General features: G+C 50.4%; 1 protein-coding gene across 3 annotated transcripts in view; it reads right to left on the bottom strand.

Annotated features, from left to right (window-relative positions):
- The window catches only part of FAM234A (family with sequence similarity 234 member A), a 35689-nt gene extending 16684 nt beyond the window's left edge, over positions 1-19005 (bottom strand). Inside the window, exons 1-2 of one of the 3 annotated variants that reach the window (XM_075899150.2) lie at positions 18888-18990; positions 6781-6973 (exon numbers count right to left, since the gene is read on the bottom strand). Coding sequence is in view for 1 of the 3 variants with exons in the window: in XM_075899149.2 (XP_075755264.2) it covers positions 18888-19005 (118 nt within the window). In the remaining 2 variants the exon portion in view is untranslated. Of the gene's footprint in view, positions 1-1244; positions 1466-6780; positions 6974-18887 lie in introns of those variants that run through there. The other 2 variants (XM_075899149.2, XM_075899151.2) reach the window with 2 other exon arrangements.
- Between the last annotated feature and the right edge of the window lie 1065 nt (positions 19006-20070).

Raw genomic sequence — 20070 nt, 5'->3', positions numbered from 1 at the left:
ACATTCACGAGACCAGTTCAGCGCCTGTGTCACGGAAGCAAGTCATCAGGTTGGTCTGCTTGTTAATTTATTCCAAAAGCCACAAGAGTAAGAGCTTAAAAAAAAATCAGGCACGTTCCAGAAACCCAGCGCTTAAACCCCACAACCATAATAAAACCCAACTTTGCACCAGGTTAGTTTTCAGGCCTCATTAAACCCGTAGGGGAAAGGGAAGAATGAAAAATACAATGTTCCAGTGGCCTTGAACAAAGGCTGCACGACAGCTTGTCGTAAAAGATTATTTAAGAGCCAATAAACATGACGACAAAGCCAATTTTCCAGAGCAGTCACATGCCCAGGGCGGGTCTGAACATTTAACCTCCATCAGGAGTCTCAGCCGCAGATCTCTCAGTCTCTACGGCCAGTAGGGATCATCACGATCATCTAGCCTGACCTCCGACACATGGCAGGCCACAGACCCTCCACCGCCCGCATGCAGAGCCAAGGCTATGATTCTGGCACCGGGAAAGTTTTTATTAAGTCACGGATGGGATGCAGGCAACCAACAATAAACCACGGAAGTGTACACAAAGGTGAAGGCTGAGCTGGCCACCTATCACTTAGCTTTACAGGCCCCTGTGGCTTGAGGCCCCGGGGAATTGCTCTGCTCTCGGCCCCCAACACAGTCGCTGGCAACAGCTGTGCACAAAATGGCATTTTAAACAGCAGATTTTAGACAAAATAAGTGTGTGACGGAGGTGCAATCACACAGGTCCCCTAGGGTAGTGGCCCTGGTGCCGGTCATGTCCCGGACGCTCGCCTTCCTGCTCTCTGGCTCCGCACCCCCCTGCCCTGCTGGGCTAGATCCTCTGGTCTCCCCCGCCAAGGCACAGAATGGGGTTACTGCCCCCCTGCAGAGGATGCAGTGCTAAGGGCTCAGTGCCCAGGAAACCAACCCCCCAATGGGACCAAAACCCCAGAAAAATCCCTCTTACCCTGTGAACGCTTTTACACGGAGAAAGCTCATAAGATGAGCTCTCTATCAATGAAAGAGAGAGATGCACAGTGGTTGCTCTCCCCCAGGCAACAGTGATTTACACCAGGCCTGATGATAAACAAAAGTGTTTTTATTAAGTACGAACAGGAGGGTAAAAGTGGTTACAGGTGAAACCAGTCAGATCAACGTAAGTTACTAAATTAAAACAAACCCAAAATGGTGAACTAGATCTAATCCCCATAGAAACTTGTTACGTGCAAATTCTTACCCTAAACAGCTGGTCTTTTAGTTCAGGTAAAAGCTTCAAATCCGGGTGGATCTTTTACTCTGACTTGGGTCCACAGCTTCTGCCAAGTCCTCATAGGGTGAGCCAGGCAGTTTCAAAAGGCAGTTCAAGACAAAAGTTGATTGCTTTCCATTGCTTCCATGGACTTTTCCCCAGGGCGGGAACCCTTTGTTTTTCATCTCCCAGCCCCATGGAAAATTACCAGGTTCAAAACAGATTCCAGTACTAGGTGGCATGGTCACATGTCTTCCTAGGACCAACCACAGTCTGGGCTCACAGGACAAACAGGCCATTCACAGGTCATTGATTTGAACACTGAGTCATTAAGTTTCCGGGGCACCAGTAATGGCCCTCATTAGCATATTTAGAGCTACACACAGATCCACACTTCATACTTCTAACTTCCCATGCAAGAATGATGCATGCACAACAATAGAACATACACATTTCACAGACTGACTATAAAATTGATATGTTACACAACCTGTTTTGCTTGAAGTTATGCACATTCATCTGCCAATTTTCACAAAGCGGGGAGGGAATTGCATTTCTCATTTTTGTTTGAATCTAATGTTTTCACCGGAATTGACAAGAACAAACATCCGGGAAAATCACAGAGTTGTTGACCTCTGACAGAATCCTAGCCTTATGCATAAGGCCTCAAATCATGATTTAAAAGACTTCCAGTTAGAAAATCCACCATTCACACAAGTTCAAACTTGCAAGTGATCCAGGCCCCATGCTGCAGAGGCAGGTGAACCCGCTGGGTCTCCACCAATCTGACCGGAAGGAAAATTCCTTCCTGACCCCAAATAGGGCAATTAGATCCTGAGCACATGGGCAAAACACACCAACGAGAGAGAGAGAGAGAGACAGACACAGACACACACACACTTTCCAGTGTTAAAAGGAAACACACAGTCATTGCCTCCTGAGGCCATGGGGCCTGTGGAGCAGATGCTGCATGAACAGGACTGTTTCCTCTCTCAGATCTGGATCAGTGCCTACTCTGCATTTTTCCCCTCTGGCAAGGCGTGTAACAAGGACCCTGTGCACTTCATGCTACAGGACCTGCCCTGCGATGGAAAACCCCAGAGAAGAGGTGGCCCTGGCAGCTTCAGAGAGACGATGCAAGAACAGGAGATTGAGAAGGCCACGTCCATCAGGCAATACCTGGAGCCTTTCCAGGAGACGTTTTTAACAGGTGACAAATCTCTTCCCAGTCATTGAAGGCAGGAGAAGGGCAATAGATGCCGGGGCGATGGCACCGCCCGCCGCAGCAACCATCCCTTCACTTGCAGCAACACCCAGCTCAGAAACACGGCCCCAGCATTTGCCTCCCTATTGGGGCAGGACTCTCAGGGCAGGTCCACAGGACAAGCTGGCAGGGGCGCAGCTGGGGACGATGCTCTGAGCCAGGGATACAGCTCCGCCGCCGCCGGAGCCAAGCGCCGGTGCAGACAGCGCTGCGAGGCCAGGCCCGCCCCACGGCAGTGCAGCCACATCGCTCAGGCTGTGGATTAGCCACCTTCTGAAGGGCAGCGCAGGGCCCCCGGCTCAGCTTCACACACAGCCGGGCAGCAGCGCCCCTGCAGCGCGTTAGTGATGATACGGGAGAGCTCTCACTGGCGTACTCTGGGGAGCCAACTGCCTCTGCAGGCACCCAGGCAAGGCTGAACGGGGCCGGCCCTATGCTCCCAGAAAGGGCGTGGCCTCAGGTGGAAGGGGCGGGGCCTTGCAGCCTGCCCAAAGCGCACTAAGCCAGCCTCCCTCCTCGCCCAGAGCACCCAGTGCAGTGATCCAGCAGCAATTTAAAGGAGCTTTGGGCCCCTTTGAATCACTAGCCCCGAGGCAACTGTCTCCTTTGCCCCCCACCCCTCAGTGGGCCTGGGCGCAGTTAATCCACCTCCCTGAGAGGTGGTAGCTGAGTCGACAGAGAAGTTCTACTGTCTACACGGGGGCAGGGCCCTACACCTCACCGAGGGGCATGAAGAACGTAATTCTGACAGGTCGGTAGGGCAGGCCTGGCCTCCTGCAGCTAGAGAGCCCAGCGGAAAAGAGCAGAGAACAGCCCAGCTCTGCTCTTGGGAGCACAAAGGAACCCGGAGCCAAAAGCAAAGCACAGCCCCGCCGCAGCCGTGGGGTCTGCCAGCAGCGCAGAGCCAGGGACTCCCAGCTGCTCCACTAACCCCAAAGGGGTTCAAGGCAGGCCAAGCAGCTACTTAAACGCTGCCCCGTCGTCGGCACCTCCGCTCCTCCCACAGACTCCGCCTCGCTGCTCAAAAGCGGCTCCTTCCCTGAAATCTCACTCGCGCCCTGGACTCTGGAGCTCCGGGGAGCGAGACGTAAGGCTAAGGTTTGGTCACAAGTATTTTAGTGGAAGTTATAGACCGGTCACAAGCAAAAATTCACCCCCGTGACCAGTCCTTGACTTCTCTCAACACCCCCGACTCCGCTGCTCTGCAGGGCCCAGGAACCAACCCAGCCACTGGGCCCTGCTTTGACAGGGGAGGAGGGGCTGAAAGCCCCCCGCTGCTCTGAGAGCCTCCGAAGTGGCCTGGTACCCCCTGCTGCTCCAGGACCGCCACTGGGGCAAGTGGATCTGGGGGCCGCCGGAGCAGCTGGCCCTATGCCAGCTTGAGCCGCACTGACTTCTGTGCCAGACGAGCAGCCTTAGCAACACGTATCAAACGCTGTACGAAGAGCTGTTTGGCTGTGATGGCTCCATATCCTATAGTGGGGGGCTGGGGAGGATCATTTTTGATGGGGGGGGACCACTCCAAGAATTTGGAAAGTGATCAAGAGCCACACTCTTCCGTGGTATGAATGGGGGGGGGGGGTTGGGATGGAGGTGGGGTGCAGAAGGAAGAGTGGGGTAAGGGAGGGAAAGTTTGGGTGAAGGTGGCAGTTGTGATCTGGGGCACTGGACTGGGGTACTGGGGGGTGGATTAGGACCTAGGGCAGGGAACTGGGGTTCAGGAGGGGGTGCGGGGATTTGGGCTGGGAAGGCCACCAGGGAGCAGGCGGAGAGGGAAAGCAGTCATCAGGGGAAGGGAGCTAAACATTAGTACGCACAATGCCACCAAAAAGGTACAGCCAAGGGGGAAAGAGCAGCCGCGGGGAGAGAGAAAAGGAGACGGGGTAGCCGCGGCACAGGGCATAGCATAGGGAGCCCACCCACCCCAAGGAGGGCTCCACGACAGCGAGGCTGGGAACCGATTCCTTGGAGAGGATTTCCCCCACTTCCGTACGGCAAACCGACCGCTCGCCAGTGGAGCCGAGGGACTGGCACCCGTCCCAGCCCCACGTGAAGCCGCACATGCAACAGAACCTCCTAGGGCCTGGGGTTTGGCGTGAGGATCCCCACTTGCAAGCCACAGCACACGAGGGCGCACGCAGCCACACAACGGGCTGAGGAGCCGCTGTCACCGCCCAGAGACACTCAGGTGCCACAGGCCCGCGCCTTGTTTTTAAAGTTACAGACTAACCTGCCTACCCCCGGGACTTTTCACCACCACTCTGGGATTCACGCGCTCCCCTTGTGCTGCAGTTGCTCTCCTGTGATGTCCATGCAAATGAAACGTTGTTTAAACCATTAATATGTTTACAATGAGCTCACTGCCTGTCCTTCGGCAGGACATTCCCCACCTTCGCTCCAGGTTTGCTTCCCTGTTCTCTCTCCCCCGTGACACAGCAATGCACCACTACACTGATAGAATGACTCCTAGCTCGCCCTGTGCAGGGTACAGGTTGAACGTCTCTCGGCCAGGATTCGCTGGCCCAGCCACATCCCTGGTGCGGCAGGACCACAGATGTTGCTAGATCAGACAGCCCCAGCCACGGAGCTGGAGAGCGGCTGGGAGTGGAGCCAACCTGGCAGGCGGCAGCCCCCACAGCCAGTGACCTGTGGGCCAGGAGACCTAGAAGTGGCTGCCGCTCCCCTGGGGCAGGGAGCAGAACCCTGCGAGTGGACTGGAGGCAGCAGAGCCAGGCAGGTAGGATGGGGGAGTTAGGCCTCTGAGTTCTCCCAGAGTGGAGGGGAGCCCAGGGAGAACCCACGGCCTGACCTTCCCTGGTCCAGCAAACTCTCTTGTCTGGGACTGCTCAGGTCCCAAGGGTGCCGGACTAGGGAGGTCCGGCCTGCGTAGCTAGTTTCTAAGCATCTCCTTTCAACTGACCTGTACAGCAGCTGTGTGGCGCTCAAACGCCTCATGCCACTGGGTGGATTAGCTCTCAGCCCATCCCGTCTCTGCCTACAGTAACAGCCCACCCGAGGCCACATTTGCCTCATCCCTGAACGACGCAGCCACCTTTTTCTGGACCTGAGGCTCAAGTCCAGCTTGTTTGCATCTTCCCCAGAGCGAGCACTCTGTCTGAAACTCAGCCTGCCGTCTTAGGGGCTAGACCCACCGCTTTCACCTCCCCTCAGGCCGAAACGTTTCTGCCTGCCCAACAAAATGCCTGAAACACAGACAGGAGGAAGAAGCAGGCAGCTTCCCCGCACCGCTCTCTGCGTAAGAAGTTATATTCCCTCAAGCAGCATTCCTTCCACGCTTGATGCCATTTCTGTGGAGGGTTTGCTGCACTCCAGGTGAGTGAACTCACTAGGGACCCACCTGCAGAGCCGGGCCCGGATGGGCCAAATTCTGCCCTACTGATGTCAGTGGGGGGAGCGCACTAAGTTCCTGAAATCCACAAGGAATGCTGCAAACGCCGAGGCGAGTTTTTCCTCTCTGAAGAGCCATGCAATATTTTCAACAGCAAAGTCGCCTTGAAAAACACACAGCGCGAGGGCTGCACTGAACATCTGCTCTCGCGAGCCATTCGGGCAAAAGCCTGACATTTAACTTCCGCCAAATAAGGCTTTGAATGCCTATTGGAAGCCAAATGGTCACAAGACACAAGTCCATTCCTGAGGTATCTGCAGTAGGATTAGCTCAGCCACTTTCCCCATCTTCCCAGTAGCCAGTTTGTGGCGATAGCGAGGAGGAGGAGGGTCCTGAGGAGTCTCGAGACTTTTTGGCCCTTCTATGTGGCGAGAGTCGCTTCTCACCCCCTCACGGTCAGTTTGCATCATAAGAACGGCCATATTGGGAGGTTCCTGGGGGCGCTGCTGAGAGGGTGAAATCAGGGCAAATTGCTCAGAGAAATGGCTATCTACAACCCAAGACTGAGGGTCCTCCACTACAAGGCACACCACACCAGTCACCGAGCGCACTTTGGTTTACCACACTGGCTAGCAAGCGGTCATACAAGCATTTCACTACAGACACCCCAGTTCTCCTGTGCCCCACCAGTACCATTCCCCAGACAGGTGAGGGGTTATGAAAACCCATCTCACCAAATCAAAAGAGGCTCTTCTGACCCCAAGGGACCAGCCACATTCCCAGGTAATGCAGAACTCCGATCTTGCCCCCAAAAGCATGCCGTTAGACAGTCCTTTAGAAACTAACATCTACACGTTTACACATAAAAAGAAAGGGGGAGAGTTAAATTGTTCAAGGAATCGAATACATACACCAATTCCAAAGTTCTTGGTGCAGGCTGATAGGAGAGTTCAATCAGGTCTCAGCAATACATCTGCTGTTGGGATGGGTCATCAGTCCGTTTCTCACGCTTCCGATGGCAGCAAAGATCCTCCAGAGAGGAGAAGCTGGGCTGAAGCCAAGTCCTGTTTATGTCCTAGGCCAGCAGGAGGAACTCCCATGGCTCTGTGGAAACACACAGTGATAACGCAGTTTGTCACATGAGCAAGTCACCTATCTGTGTCCTTTTTAGGCAGGGTCCACATTCCAGGCTGAAGGTTTGCAGGAGAGTCCATTCAGTGTAGCTGGGGGCCTCCCATGTTGCATTGTTGGGTAAATGCTCCTTGATGGGCCAATCGACCAGGGCAGCCTCTCCCAGACATGCTGGCTAGCTAACCAGGGCGGAGCACTCATGAGACCCCCCCTCCCAACTCCGGCCTCTGCTTGAACCACAAGGAAGACTTGCAAAAAGCAATGAAAAGTCAGGGGAAGCCACACAGAAACCCTTCCAGACAATAGTGATAGAGATGCAGCCGTGTTAGTCTGGTGTAGCTGAAACAAAAGACAGGACTATGCAGCACTTTAAAGACTAACAAGATGGTTTATTAGGTGATGAGCTTTCGGGGGCCAGACCCACTTCCTCAGATCAATATGTGGAAGAAAATCGGCACAACCATATATACATGCATTCACTTTTTCTTTTTTTTGGTTGTATCACTTTGGTATATATGGTTGTGCCAATTTTCTTCCACATATCGATCTGAGGAAGCGGGTCTGGCCCATGAAAGCTCATCACCTAATAAACCATCTTGTTAGTCTTTAAAGTGCTACGTAGTCCTGTCTTGTGTTTCACCTTTCGAACAAGAGTGACTGGCTTCAGGAAACACCCTCCGCTTCATTTGCATCAGGGATGGAACAGGGAGGCATCGCCATTAACATACAGAATGGAGAGCAGAGATTCCAAAGCAAGCACTCTGGGACACACAAAGCAGGAGCAGTCATCAGATCAATTTTAGTAAAACCCTTTAGTGGTATCCAAATTACTGAATTGGCTTAATTGCATTCTGAGGTCCTGGAAGGAACACCGCCCATAGCCAGGAATGATTAGTTCCTATTGTGTGTAGCCTAAACTAAACCACTTTAGAATACTCCCTTGAACTCTGTTTACCTACAAACAGATCTAGTGCTCCTTCTTCAACCATTGTTGTTCCCCTACACCAGTGTTTCTCAACTTTTTTTTTGTATAAAGTCCTCCTTTTAAAAAAAATTATAAGTTCATCCAGTACCTACAGTTTTCAGACACATCAATTTTTTTTCTACCATTGCAATACATTTGTTTAAACATCTTAACCGTAGCCAGGTGGGCAATGACATTTTTGGGTGTAAAAAGTACAAAAATAATAAAGCGCTGTAAAACTTAACATAAAAATTCAGTTTTCTCCAAATTTCAGTTGTGTTGACGTACCCCCAGACATCTCTCGAGTACCCCTAAGGCTACTCGTACCACTGGTTGAGAAACACTGCCCTACATAACCCCCTACCCACAACTCAAATAAAAAGTACTCCGATACCTGGATCTAAATTGTGTCCGCGCCATTGGGACTTCATCTTCTACTGACTGATGATACTGGGAGTTCTGCTCCGCCTGTCTCCAGCACTCTGGACCTCCAGCTACCATCACCCCATGGGAACCCCAATTGATTCAGGCTTTACAGAGTGCTGAGATCTCTCTCACTCTAGGTGTAGCCTCCTGACTGTTGTGTGATCAGTTTGTTAGCCCTAATTTTTGTAATCAGATTTAAGTTAAATACTGTAACAGTTTTGTTTGTTTAGCTCCATTTGTGTGGTTACTAGGGATGTCAACTGGTTAACCAGAAAACACCCACCTTACTGGGTGAGGCTTACGGGTTAACCAGTGGCCCAGCTGGGCTGGAACAGGCCCCGCCGCACCGTGCAAGATAGCTTCATTGGGAGGTAACAGGTAGGAGGGAGAAGTAGAGCTCCGTATAAGAACACAAGTAGCATATTGATAGAATTATCAACCTCCCCCCCAGAAGAGTAACCCTAAGTAATGAGAATACCCCAAACAACGGGCAAATCTTGTAACATGTGCTAGCGTCTGAAATCCAGACGCGCAGCTAATGTTCATATCTTCAAGTATAAAAAGGGCATATACACACAAAATGTATAAACAGAATCAGCGAATCATAAGCTTTCTATAGACACCTCACTTGGCCCATTGTGTAGAAAAATATAAGAATGATTGCAACAATGCTTTGTATTTCATACCACATAAGAATGGCCATACTGCGTCAGACCAAAGGACTATCTAGCCCAATGTCCTGTCTTCCCACAGTGGCCAATGCCAGATGCCCCAGAGGGAGGGAACACATCAGGTAATCATAACATGATCCCTCTCCTGTCATCCATTTCCAGACAGGGGATAGAGACACCATTCTTACCCATCCTGGCTAATGGCCATTGATGAACCTAACCTCCATGAATCTATCTAGCTCTTTTTTGAACCCTGTTGAAGTCCTAGTCTTCACAACATCCTCTGGCAGGAGTTCCACAGGTTGACTGTGTACTGAATGAAGAATAATTTCCTTTTGATTGTTTTAAATATGCTGCCTATTCATTTCATTTGGTGATCCCTAGTTCTTATATTGTGGGAATAAATATATAACTTCCTTATTCACATTTTCCACACCAGTCATGATTTTATAGACCTCTATAACATCCTCCCTTAGTCTCCTCTTTTCTAAGCTGTAAAGTCCAAGTCTTTTTAATCTCTTTTCATATGGACCCATTCCAAACCCCTAATCATTTTTGTTGCCTTTTTCTGAAGCTTTTCCAATGCCAATATATCTTTTTTGAGATGAAGCAATCATGTCTATGCGCAGTATTCAAGATGTGGGCACACCATGGTTTTATTTAGAGGCAATAAGATATTCTCTGACTCATTATCTCTTTTTTAATGATTCCTAACATTCTATTCGCTGTTTTGACTGCCACTGCACATGGAGTGGATGTTTTCAGAGAACTATCCACAATGACTCCAGGATCTCTCTCGAGTAGTTGTAGCACAATCCAATAACCTCACATTAGGTCAGATCAAAGGTCCATCTAGCTCAGTATCCCATCTGCCAACAGTGGCCAATGCCAGGCGCCCCAGAGGAAACGATCCTAGTGCCACGCATCTGTCATTCTGTCTCAGCTGCCTTGCAGTATCAGATCATGCTCCAAAGAGAACTCAGGGTCCAGGCAGTGCGTAAAGCCATATCTATCGTTTGTTTCCCAGAAAGTCGTTCATTTCTCGCTCTCCTCATTTTGCCATTGGCAAGCTTCTCTTGAAAGCACGTGTCATTTTCCAAGAGACAGATCATTCAGTCGGGAGTAGTTCTCATGATGATACAGGATTCAAACTGACACATTTGCTGGTTTTTTCCCCTGAAGTGCGCCAATGTCAGAGCACTTTATGAAAATTAAATAGGAACAGTAGCATTAACTCATATGAGGGTGACTGGCTACTGGTTATTACTAACTTCCTGAGACATCAAAAATGAGAGGTCATCAGTGCAAGCACCTTTTATCGCCCTGTAGACTTCACAGCGTCAGTACAATGCCACTCACTTTGGCTACTTAGTTTTTCAGTGCATGTGGTCTAGCTACAGTAATCAGCAACTTAATGGGTCTGTACTAATTACTGCGGACACTGTCTAACCAGCACCTCACTCACCCACCCACAAGTCCTAACATCTGAATCAGAAGCACAGCGATTTCACCAGGAATGCCGAAGATTAAGTGGCAGAGGATTTTGTGGGGTCTCATTACTAACACTAGCTCCTTATGACACACACTATATGGGGTACTTAATGCATTGAATATTATTCTCAATTAAAACTAAAGGTACAACAGAATTGCCATATGATATATAAAGAAGCTGTCTGACTCCTGGTCTCCTCAAAGTACCTCCCTGTCAATCCTCATCAATGAATGGTTCCCAAGTACAGTAATTCCTCATTTAACACATGCCTGCTTAACAGGTTTTCGCGATAGCATGATTTTTTTTTAGGGAACGTTTTTTTAATTACACAACCGTCCCCAGAATACCACAATTTCCCCAGCCGGCCTGTCGCTGGCGGCTGCACGGGACTTCCCCCACCTCCCTGAAAAGCGGCGGAGGGTTCGCCGCTCGCCGCGCCGCTCCCTGCTGACTCCCCCCCACTGGATGCCTTGCCCCCTCTCCTTCACCCCCGCTTGCAGGCCGGCGGCTGAGTTTCCCCAGCCGGCCCGTCGCTGGCAGCTGCGCAGGTCTTCCCCTGCCTCCCTGCAAAGCAGCAAAGGGTTTGCCGTGCCGTTCTGCGCCCCCCCTCTCTCGCTGGACACAGTGTGGGTCCCGGCAGACCCATCACAGGGGCATACCCCCAACCCAATCCCCCTTCCCTCTCCTCCCCTTCCCATCTCCAGAGCCAAACATCTCCCCTCCCTGCTGTAACCCAGTCCCCTTTCTCCCCCAACCTTATGTCCCGGTCCCAACAGACACCACCACTTGAAATGCACCCCGCACCTTTTCCATTATTTTCAATGGGAAAATTGATCCCACATAACACGTTTTCACTTAACACAAGCATTTTCTGAAACAGATCTATAGTGTTAAATGAGGAACTACTGGACACAAACTATAACTTTGTCTGAAATGTATTAATTAAAGGAGGGGACCTTTTTCTTGTGTTATCCTGGCTCTTTCTGGGAAAACCAGAAATGCCAAATGACCCATGCCTGCATCTGCAAAGAAAGGTAAGGCCAATGACAAAGTTAAGCGAATGACTGCTTCTAGGCAAAAAAGAAACACTTCAGGATTTTAAAGTTTCTTTGTACCCAGACATCTCTGTACATTTAAGCACGAAGAGAGTAGCATTTAAAAGCATAAAATGATCTCTTCTGGATCAGACAGCACATGTGATGGGGCCTTCCACAGGCTTCATGAATACGACATAATTGGAATATGCGTTTTGCAGAGATTTCACAGAACATTCAACGTGCTACCACAGGGCACAATCTTATAAGATGCCGAGTGTTCAGCTTCCATTAACAACTCAAAACCCCCCAGATACAGCCCTTCTCCCTGTGGGTTGTCTGTTCACGTTAAGCCAGCCACAGTGGGCAAACCCCATTAGCTGCTTGTTTCATTGTGAAGTGTACATCTGCTCCAGCACACGCAACAGCCGGTCCTCTGGGAAGGCAACAGCTTTTTGCAGCCCCACAGTAGAATCAGGAGGAAACTGTGATCTTCCACCTTACAAACATTGGTCAGTTCTTAACCTGTTAAGGGATTTTTCTTCCTTGTAAGGACCAAGTCTGCAGATGTGAAGTTGTAAACATTACATTGATTTTGGTTATCCAGTTGAGGGAGGGAAGACCTCTGAGTCCCTGCCCCCCAATAAAATGGCAAAATGGAACAAGAGGTATTAATAATGATTTTTAAATAAAAATCATTTTTATTTAAACTGACTTTTTTCCCCGTATTTAAATTATATTAAGCTTCTCTTCTTAAAAATTAATCAGAATTTAATATGAAATCCAAGTTTAACATGAAATATGCTAAGGACTATTCTTACTATAATCTCTTAAAACATTTAAATAAAAAATAAATATGCTGAACCCATGAGTATCTACCACAAACTCTGAGTTAACATAAATAATGAATTGGGGAGAGAGGGGGGACATCCAATTTTGGAGGCCAAGCTTTATAAATAAGGCACAATAGGCCAAAGTAACTTAGCAGACTTCTCATTTTCAACAGACATTGGCAAGTAAAATTTAAGGAGCGATGAAAGCTCCCTAGAAGCGTGTCTGTAGGGGGGCCCACATGTTCCTTCACCCCAAGACCCACCTCCCACTCCCCTTTGCAGACGGCAAAAAGTAATGGGGCCATATCCCCTGAGCTTCCTTTTTCCAGCGCCCCTAGCTCTGGTCACTTTCATACAGGCATGTTTACAAACTTCTCCTTGGTTGACCTGAAATAGTTGACTCAATTCACTGACTACAGTTAATCCCTCTGTTCCTTTAATAACTCATTTAGTGGTCAACATTAAACATGTGTCGATAAGTTAATGTATCCAAATGATTTAAGGTTGTTTTGTTTAATAAAATAAATTGTATGTGTTGTTGTGTGTTTAATTAAATTCTGTTTTTCATCCCTAAGGCAGCCTGACACAAGTCAAAAGCAAAAAGTTAGATATATATATTGCTTATTTACTCATTGCTATTTTCTAACATACTAAAATGTGCAATTAATAAGAATCTCAAAAGCTACTTAATTGCATAAATCAATGTAAACTGCATCGCTCCTACATAGCAAAAAGAGGTATAAAATCTAGTGTAAAGGCTCCACTTAGCCGTAAATCAACATGTTTTACTGGTTACATCAACCAATGAAAATGCACCTCTCTCTAGGCAATCACTGAACTATAAATGGAAATGGTGATTACAATCAATTATTTAAATCCAGGCTTTCCACCGCGTGATTTAAATCTATGCACTCTGAACAGAATAAACAAACCAGCCAGAAAAATCAACTGAGTGCGCTAAACAGGGTTCCCCCCAGCACAATAGAAAGCTCTTCGAGGTGATGGCTTACAAGGCAAGTACCGCCTTAGCGCTGCTGTGTGACACAGTCATCTAAAAATAATTAATTCAAGCTGAGGAAAGAAAGAGGCATTTTACTTCTTTCTGCAGAGTCACAAGTTTTTAAGAAAATGTGATAGACTACTGAATGCCGACAAGCTGGGCTGGTGTTTAACATCTTGAATTCTAACAGGGCGAGCTGGTTTTGTGTGAACAAAGCTATCTGTAGTAAAAACTCTCCCCATCACCCACTCCAAACTCTTTGCCAATACTCAATGGCTGAGGCCATCCTGTCGCAGAAAATGGGGGACTGCAGGAATGGTTCTGGTTAGAAATCCTAACACAACAGACATTCGGGAACGTCGATCACAGAAGAGGAGGGCCAATTCGGAAGGAGAAAGTTCCCTATTCCACCTTGCACTGAACAGCCTTGTCATGACAGATCTTAAAGACCAAGGCAGCTGTAGCCCATCTGATTTATACCAGCTAAACAATGCCCTCAGTTCCTCAGTCCGTGGTAAAGCATGTGGCCATCGTCTGAGCAAAGTGTTTCCAATCTATCATCGCATCCTTTCCCTAGGCTCGAATCGATCCCCTTTTCAGATGTCCAATGGACACATTATGAAAATCAGACTGTTATAAGGGGGTGTTTCCTTGGGGCATCATTCAAGCTCTTTTTTTAAAGGTAGGAACAAAAAGTTGTCATTTTGGCCTTCTGATCCTAAGACCTCTAGTGAACAATGTTAAAAACAGGCTGCCGCAAATTGGTATTAGACATTAATTGCACTGGCTCGATGAAATTAAATTAACCATTCTGAGCTCTAAAGTCCAGAAAACGGAGCTTGTTTCAGAGGGTGCAGCTAAGAACCATTTCTCAAAATCGCTGCTTCATATAAAGGAAAAACAAACTGCTAACACACATCACTGCACTAATGGCACCTTTCCACCAGCACTGAAAAGCTCAAGCCTGGCTGTCATCATGCAATCAGTTAAGCCAAGGGAAAAGAAGGGATTCATTGGCCCTGGGGATTCGTACAGGAGCCAGTTTCTTGCAATAGAAAAGAGCTTGCTAGCAGAATCCGAGCCAATTTGAGTCAATAAAAAAATTAAAATATCACATAATTCAACACACTACTCAAAAGATCTGGAACAGCCGGGGACACTGCGGGTCAGCACAGCAGTACAAAAGCAGAGCTACAGTGTAAACAGGTCCTCAATTTCTAAAACATTACACTCAGAACATTACGGTTGCAAGTGACATGCTCAAAAGCCAAGTGCCAATGGCGAGGTTGCCTGTACGGATGTAAAATCCCAGTTAACTGCTTAACTGGGATCCCGTTGGCGGTGTGCCGCTCTGTGCCGAGCCCACCGTGGGCTGGGCCCGACAGAGCGCAGGTTGCTCCCGCTGGGCCGGGCCCACCGCACCACCCAGTAGGTGGAGGAGCTACCCCACCCTGGCTGGGCCACCAGTTAATCAGTTACTGGAAAGTTTCCCCTAGTAAGGGTGATGCTTCCTGGTTAACCGATTACATCCCTACTTGCCTGTGCCACCTTCATTCTGTCCCATGTTCATGCATTGCAGTGTACACTACTTACCCCACCACGACTATGTTGCCATCAAACTCCAGCACCACGCAGTGCCCAGATTGTAACTCAGAGGTGAAAGGTGCTTGCATGCCACAATCTCTATCTGCCCAATCCCTCTGAAGCCCCTGGCATTGGCCACAGTCAGATGACCGAACCCTGGGCTAGATGGACCATTGGTCTGACCCAGTGTGGCCGTTCTCATGTTCTCTATAGGGATGTAAGCAAGTAGTCGAGTACCCAACAAGCCTCTGCACCAGCATTAGGCTGCCGGTACACTGAGACCAGTCTACCATGCTAACTAGTACTGTTGCATTGTTTTCTTCTGCTCTCCCATTCATCTTCAGCTATTGGCTCTTGTCTCATACTTAAATCGTAAGCTCCTTAGAGGTGAGAACTGTCTCTTTGTTCTGCATTTGTACAGCACCAAACACAATGGAGTCCGAATTCATTACTAGCACGCCTATTTGCTATAGTAATACAAATAAATAATAAGTACTTCCCAGGGTCACAGGTGTTCTGAGGATAAACGCACTAAAATACTGTTATACATACTGCAGAAATCAGGACCACATAGGCATTAATATCAAGAGACAAACAGAATGGAGTCACTCAGGATTGACACTGTTGTAACTGAAAACAGATTCTGGTCCAGAGAAAAACCAAAGAAATTATCAGGTCTTCTATTTGGAATTTTTGAACAGCACCGAACATGTACACAGAAAGACGCAGTGATCCAGAGGAAAAAAGGATATTTGTGTCACTGTGACAATAAATATACAAGGGACAAAGTTGAAGTTGTGTGTATAATCTTAACTTTGGCATTTTCTAACTTTTGAGCACTTAGAAAAATTTGAAGACTGCAAAGTTTTGTAACTGGAAGTAACTACATACCCAAGATTCATCAAAACTTCAGCTGATGTTCAGAAATCAATACTTACCCTGTAGCGAGCACAATCCTTTCTCTCAGACTGAACTGACATATGGAACCTACAAGACTGCTGCTAATACATTTTCTGTAAACTGAATATTCCTATGAAAATACACCGACTAAAGCCAAGTATGAAAATTTAAGGTAACACACTATTCTGTGACACAAAGGACTGGGATATGCATTGATGTTCCACTTATGGATGCCTTTTTGATCTCCAGTATCAGAGGGGTAGCTGTGTTAGTCTGAATCTGCAAAAACGACGAGAAGTCCTGTGACACCTTATAGACTAACAGATTTATTGGAGCATAAGCTTTCGGGGGCAAAGTACATGCATCTGGCAAAGTGGGTCTTTGCCCTCAAAAGTTTATGCTCCAATAAATCTGTCTATAAGGTGCCATAGGACTTCTCTTTTTTTTTTTATCCCCATTGCAGAGAGTCAACTTTTTGGCATTCATTTTTTTATCTTCAGGTACTGAATCAGTTACTCAGCAGGGGCTGACAGAGTATGCTACCAATGTACCCTGACCAAATTTCAGCTTGATTAACTCAGTTTCCCCTGCATTTCCCAGGTAGATTTAAATGTACCAGTACTCCTCTCACATGCAAACATTGTGTAATGCAGCTGCGGAAGTTCAATAGTGGAGTTCCCTGACAGAAGTGACTGGTATCGAAATTCTCACATTAGTTTGCTATATACTCTGAAGCACTTATTGAAATAACCAAACCTGCTACATTTCACTGTTGAAAAAAGTGATTTCAGACAAACAAGTGCATTTTAAATTGCTTAGGTTTTCCATTTACGGGAATGCACAGAAAGAAGAGCCACCTTCCATCTTTAACTCAAATTCCAAGCCATAATCTGCAAATAGTAGCCAGATGAGCAATATGGCAGAGGAGAGAGAGAATGCAAATTGTCTACATGCAAAATGACAACGAAATTAACAAGAGTGCTTTTATTTCGACACTTATTTAAGGGAAGTCTGTAACCAGATAAGCTTATTCATTGGCAATAAGAGTATTTCAATTTAGTTTACACACAATTTAAACCAAACTGCTAATAAAACCATTCTGAAGCTGAGTGTCAGCGCCCAGAGCTGCAAGAGAGAGACAGTTAGGAGCAATTAATACAGTTCGTGTATGTTAGCCAGGCAAGCAATCACGCATTCAAGCAGACAACCTGAGCATTGCGGGTGGATCCTAATGACAACTGTCTGCGGCCACTGTCCAGAGGGCCCCAAAGAACCAATCACTGCAGTCCTGCCACAACCAGCATATGAGGCACTTGTGAGTCCTGCCCTACCAAGCCCCATACTGTAAACGCAATATTCTCACAGGCCATGGGGTCATCGGGGAAGGTTCCTGCACAGCAGGGTCACAAGAAGAGACCCATCCCAACCCCATGCACAGGAGTCATGGGAATCCACCCCACAGAAAAAAGTTGTATGAATGGGGGGGAATAGCCCTGTCCACACACAAAAGCACATACAGTCAGAGGTACCAGTCATGACAGGCACAACCTGTAAATGGTGGGCTCAGCCCTGCCCACCTACACACACAGGGCCCCCTCAATACAGACTACAGAGGGTTGGGCTAGCCTTGCACCTAGCAGCAGCCCACATGCAGGGACCTTCCTACTACAGTCTGTGCCTTCCTCCCCCTCCCAGTATAGGATGAGGGTGGGACTAGCCCACCACATACACAGGGGCTCTCCAGTGCAGGTGTGAGTGTGGGGCTAGCCCTCCCCCCACAGACACAGGGACACCCCAGTGCAGGTGTGAGTGTGGGGCTAGCCCTCCCCCCGCAGACACAGGGACACCCCAGTGCAGGTGTGAGTGTGGGGCTAGCCCTCCCCCCACGGACACAGGGACACCCCAGTGCAGGTGTGAGTGTGGGGCTAGCCCTCCCCCCACGGACACAGGGACTCCCCAGTGCAGGCTGTGGGGGGGGCTAGCCCTCCCCCCACGGACACAGGGACTCCCCAGTGCAGGCTGTGGGGGGGGCTAGCCCTCCCCCCACGGACACAGGGAGACCCCAGTGCAGGCTGTGGGGTGGGGCTAGCCCTCCCCCCACGGACACAGGGACTCCCCAGTGCAGGCTGTGAGTGTGGGGCTAGCCCTCCCCCCACGGACACAGGGACTCCCCAGTGCAGGCTGTGGGGGGGGCTAGCCCTCCCCCCACGGACACAGGGAGACCCCAGTGCAGGCTGTGGGGTGGGGCTAGCCCTCCCCCCACGGACACAGGGACTCCCCAGTGCAGGCTGTGGGGGGGGGCTAGCCCTCCCCCCACAGACACAGGGACTCCCCAGTGCAGGCTGTGGGGGGGGGCTAGCCCTCCCCCCACGGACACAGGGAGACCCCAGTGCAGGTGTGAGTGTGGGGCTAGCCCTCCCCCCACAGACACAGGGACTCCCCAGAGCAGGTGTGAGTGTGGGGCTAGCCCTCCCCCCACGGACACAGGGAGACCCCAGTGCAGGCTGTGGGGTGGGGCTAGCCCTCCCCCCACGGACACAGGGACTCCCCAGTGCAGGCTGTGGGGGGGGGCTAGCCCTCCCCCCACAGACACAGGGACTCCCCAGTGCAGGTGTGAGTGGGGGGCTAGCCCTCCCCCCACGGACACAGGGAGACCCCAGTGCAGGTGTGAGTGTGGGGCTAGCCCTCCCCCCACAGACACAGGGACTCCCCAGTGCAGGTGTGAGTGTGGGGCTAGCCCTCCCCCCACGGACACAGGGACACCCCAGTGCAGGTGTGAGTGTGGGGCTAGCCCTCCCCCCACGGACACAGGGACTCCCCAGTGCAGGCTGTGGGGGGGGGCTAGCCTTGCCCCCCAAGAGAGACCCCAGTAGGCGGGGTGAGAGCAGCCCCACCCCCCACCGAGGCTGGCCCCGCCGCAAACTGGGGGCGGGGAGGCCCGTGTCCCCCACCCTCCCGCGCACGCGCACTCGCACTCACTCACCCTTCACCACCCTTTGCCGGCCTCTCTCTACTCTTCTGACCCCGCCCCGGAAGTGCCTCCGCCGGAAGGAGGGGGGGCTTCGCAAACCCTGCACATAACCCCGCCCCGCTGAGGGCATGACGCCATTTCCGCTTCCAGTTCCCTTCTGCTGGGCAGGTGAGCGCGAGAGCGGCGTGCCCACGCGCTCACTCACCGGCGGCTCTTGGCCGCCCCACGAGCCTCTGCGCATGCCCGGCTGGCACTGCGGCCCCTGCCCTTGCAGCCCTGGCGCCGAGCGCACCTGGTGGCGGGGAGTTCCGCAGGCTAACGGCGGCGGGTTACACGCAGCGCCATTTGCTCAGGTAGTGCCGGCGCCCCACAGGCGATGGGGCCTGGGCTGCTGGGACAGACCCTGCTCTGGCCAGCAAGGTCCCTCCAGAATAGAGCGTCTAAGGCAGCGAGTGGGGAGGGGTCAGGGCTGGGGGGAGGGTGTGACGCGCGTTGGGGTCCCCTGCCTCCTGCACCCCCGAAAGGGCACGAACAGACTCCGCCAGCCGGTAGAACGGAGGGAGTTTATTGCCTCTCCAGGATACAGCACAGATGTCACCAGGTTCCAGGGCAGGCCTAGGCTGCCTCAGCCCCCCTTGATATGGGGGGGTCTGGGCTTCTAAACTCCCCAGCCTGTTGCTGAGGCTGCTGCTTCCTCCATGCTCCCAGGCAAAAACTCACTCCCTCTCCTCCAGCCCTGCCCCCCAGCCAGGGGCAGCATTCCACCTTCCTTTGTTTCTCTCCATGGGGGGGTAGCTGGTCAGACAGGTTGAGACCCTCTTTGCATGACGACTCATCCCCTGTCCTTCTGGGCCGTGGTACCGGCAGCAGCCAGTGGGGGTTACCACAGAGCCAGCATAGAAAGCAGTCAAATACCCCCACTACATCACACAAGGACACCATGTTGGAAGGATGGGGGGCTGCAGCTGCACCTGCCCAGTTGCTGCTGCTCTTCTGCCTCTGGGGGAGGATAAAGTCCGCACCCTGCAGCATCCCTCCTCTCAGCAGCTGGGAGGAGGGGGCAAGGCGAGCACTTTCCCTGTGCTTCCTGATAGGGAAGAGGAAGATGACTTGGTATGCACTGCTGCAGTCCTCCTCCTGGAAAAAGGGTGCCAGGGATGGGGGATTTAGGAGCTGGGCCACCCTGGATAGTGGG

The sequence above is a fragment of the Pelodiscus sinensis genome, chromosome 15 (assembly GCF_052426305.1).
Source record: "Pelodiscus sinensis isolate ZL-2025 chromosome 15, ASM5242630v1, whole genome shotgun sequence".
NCBI classification, from domain to species: Eukaryota; Metazoa; Chordata; order Testudines; family Trionychidae; genus Pelodiscus; species Pelodiscus sinensis.
This window is presented reverse-complemented; position numbering and strand designations above follow the sequence as displayed.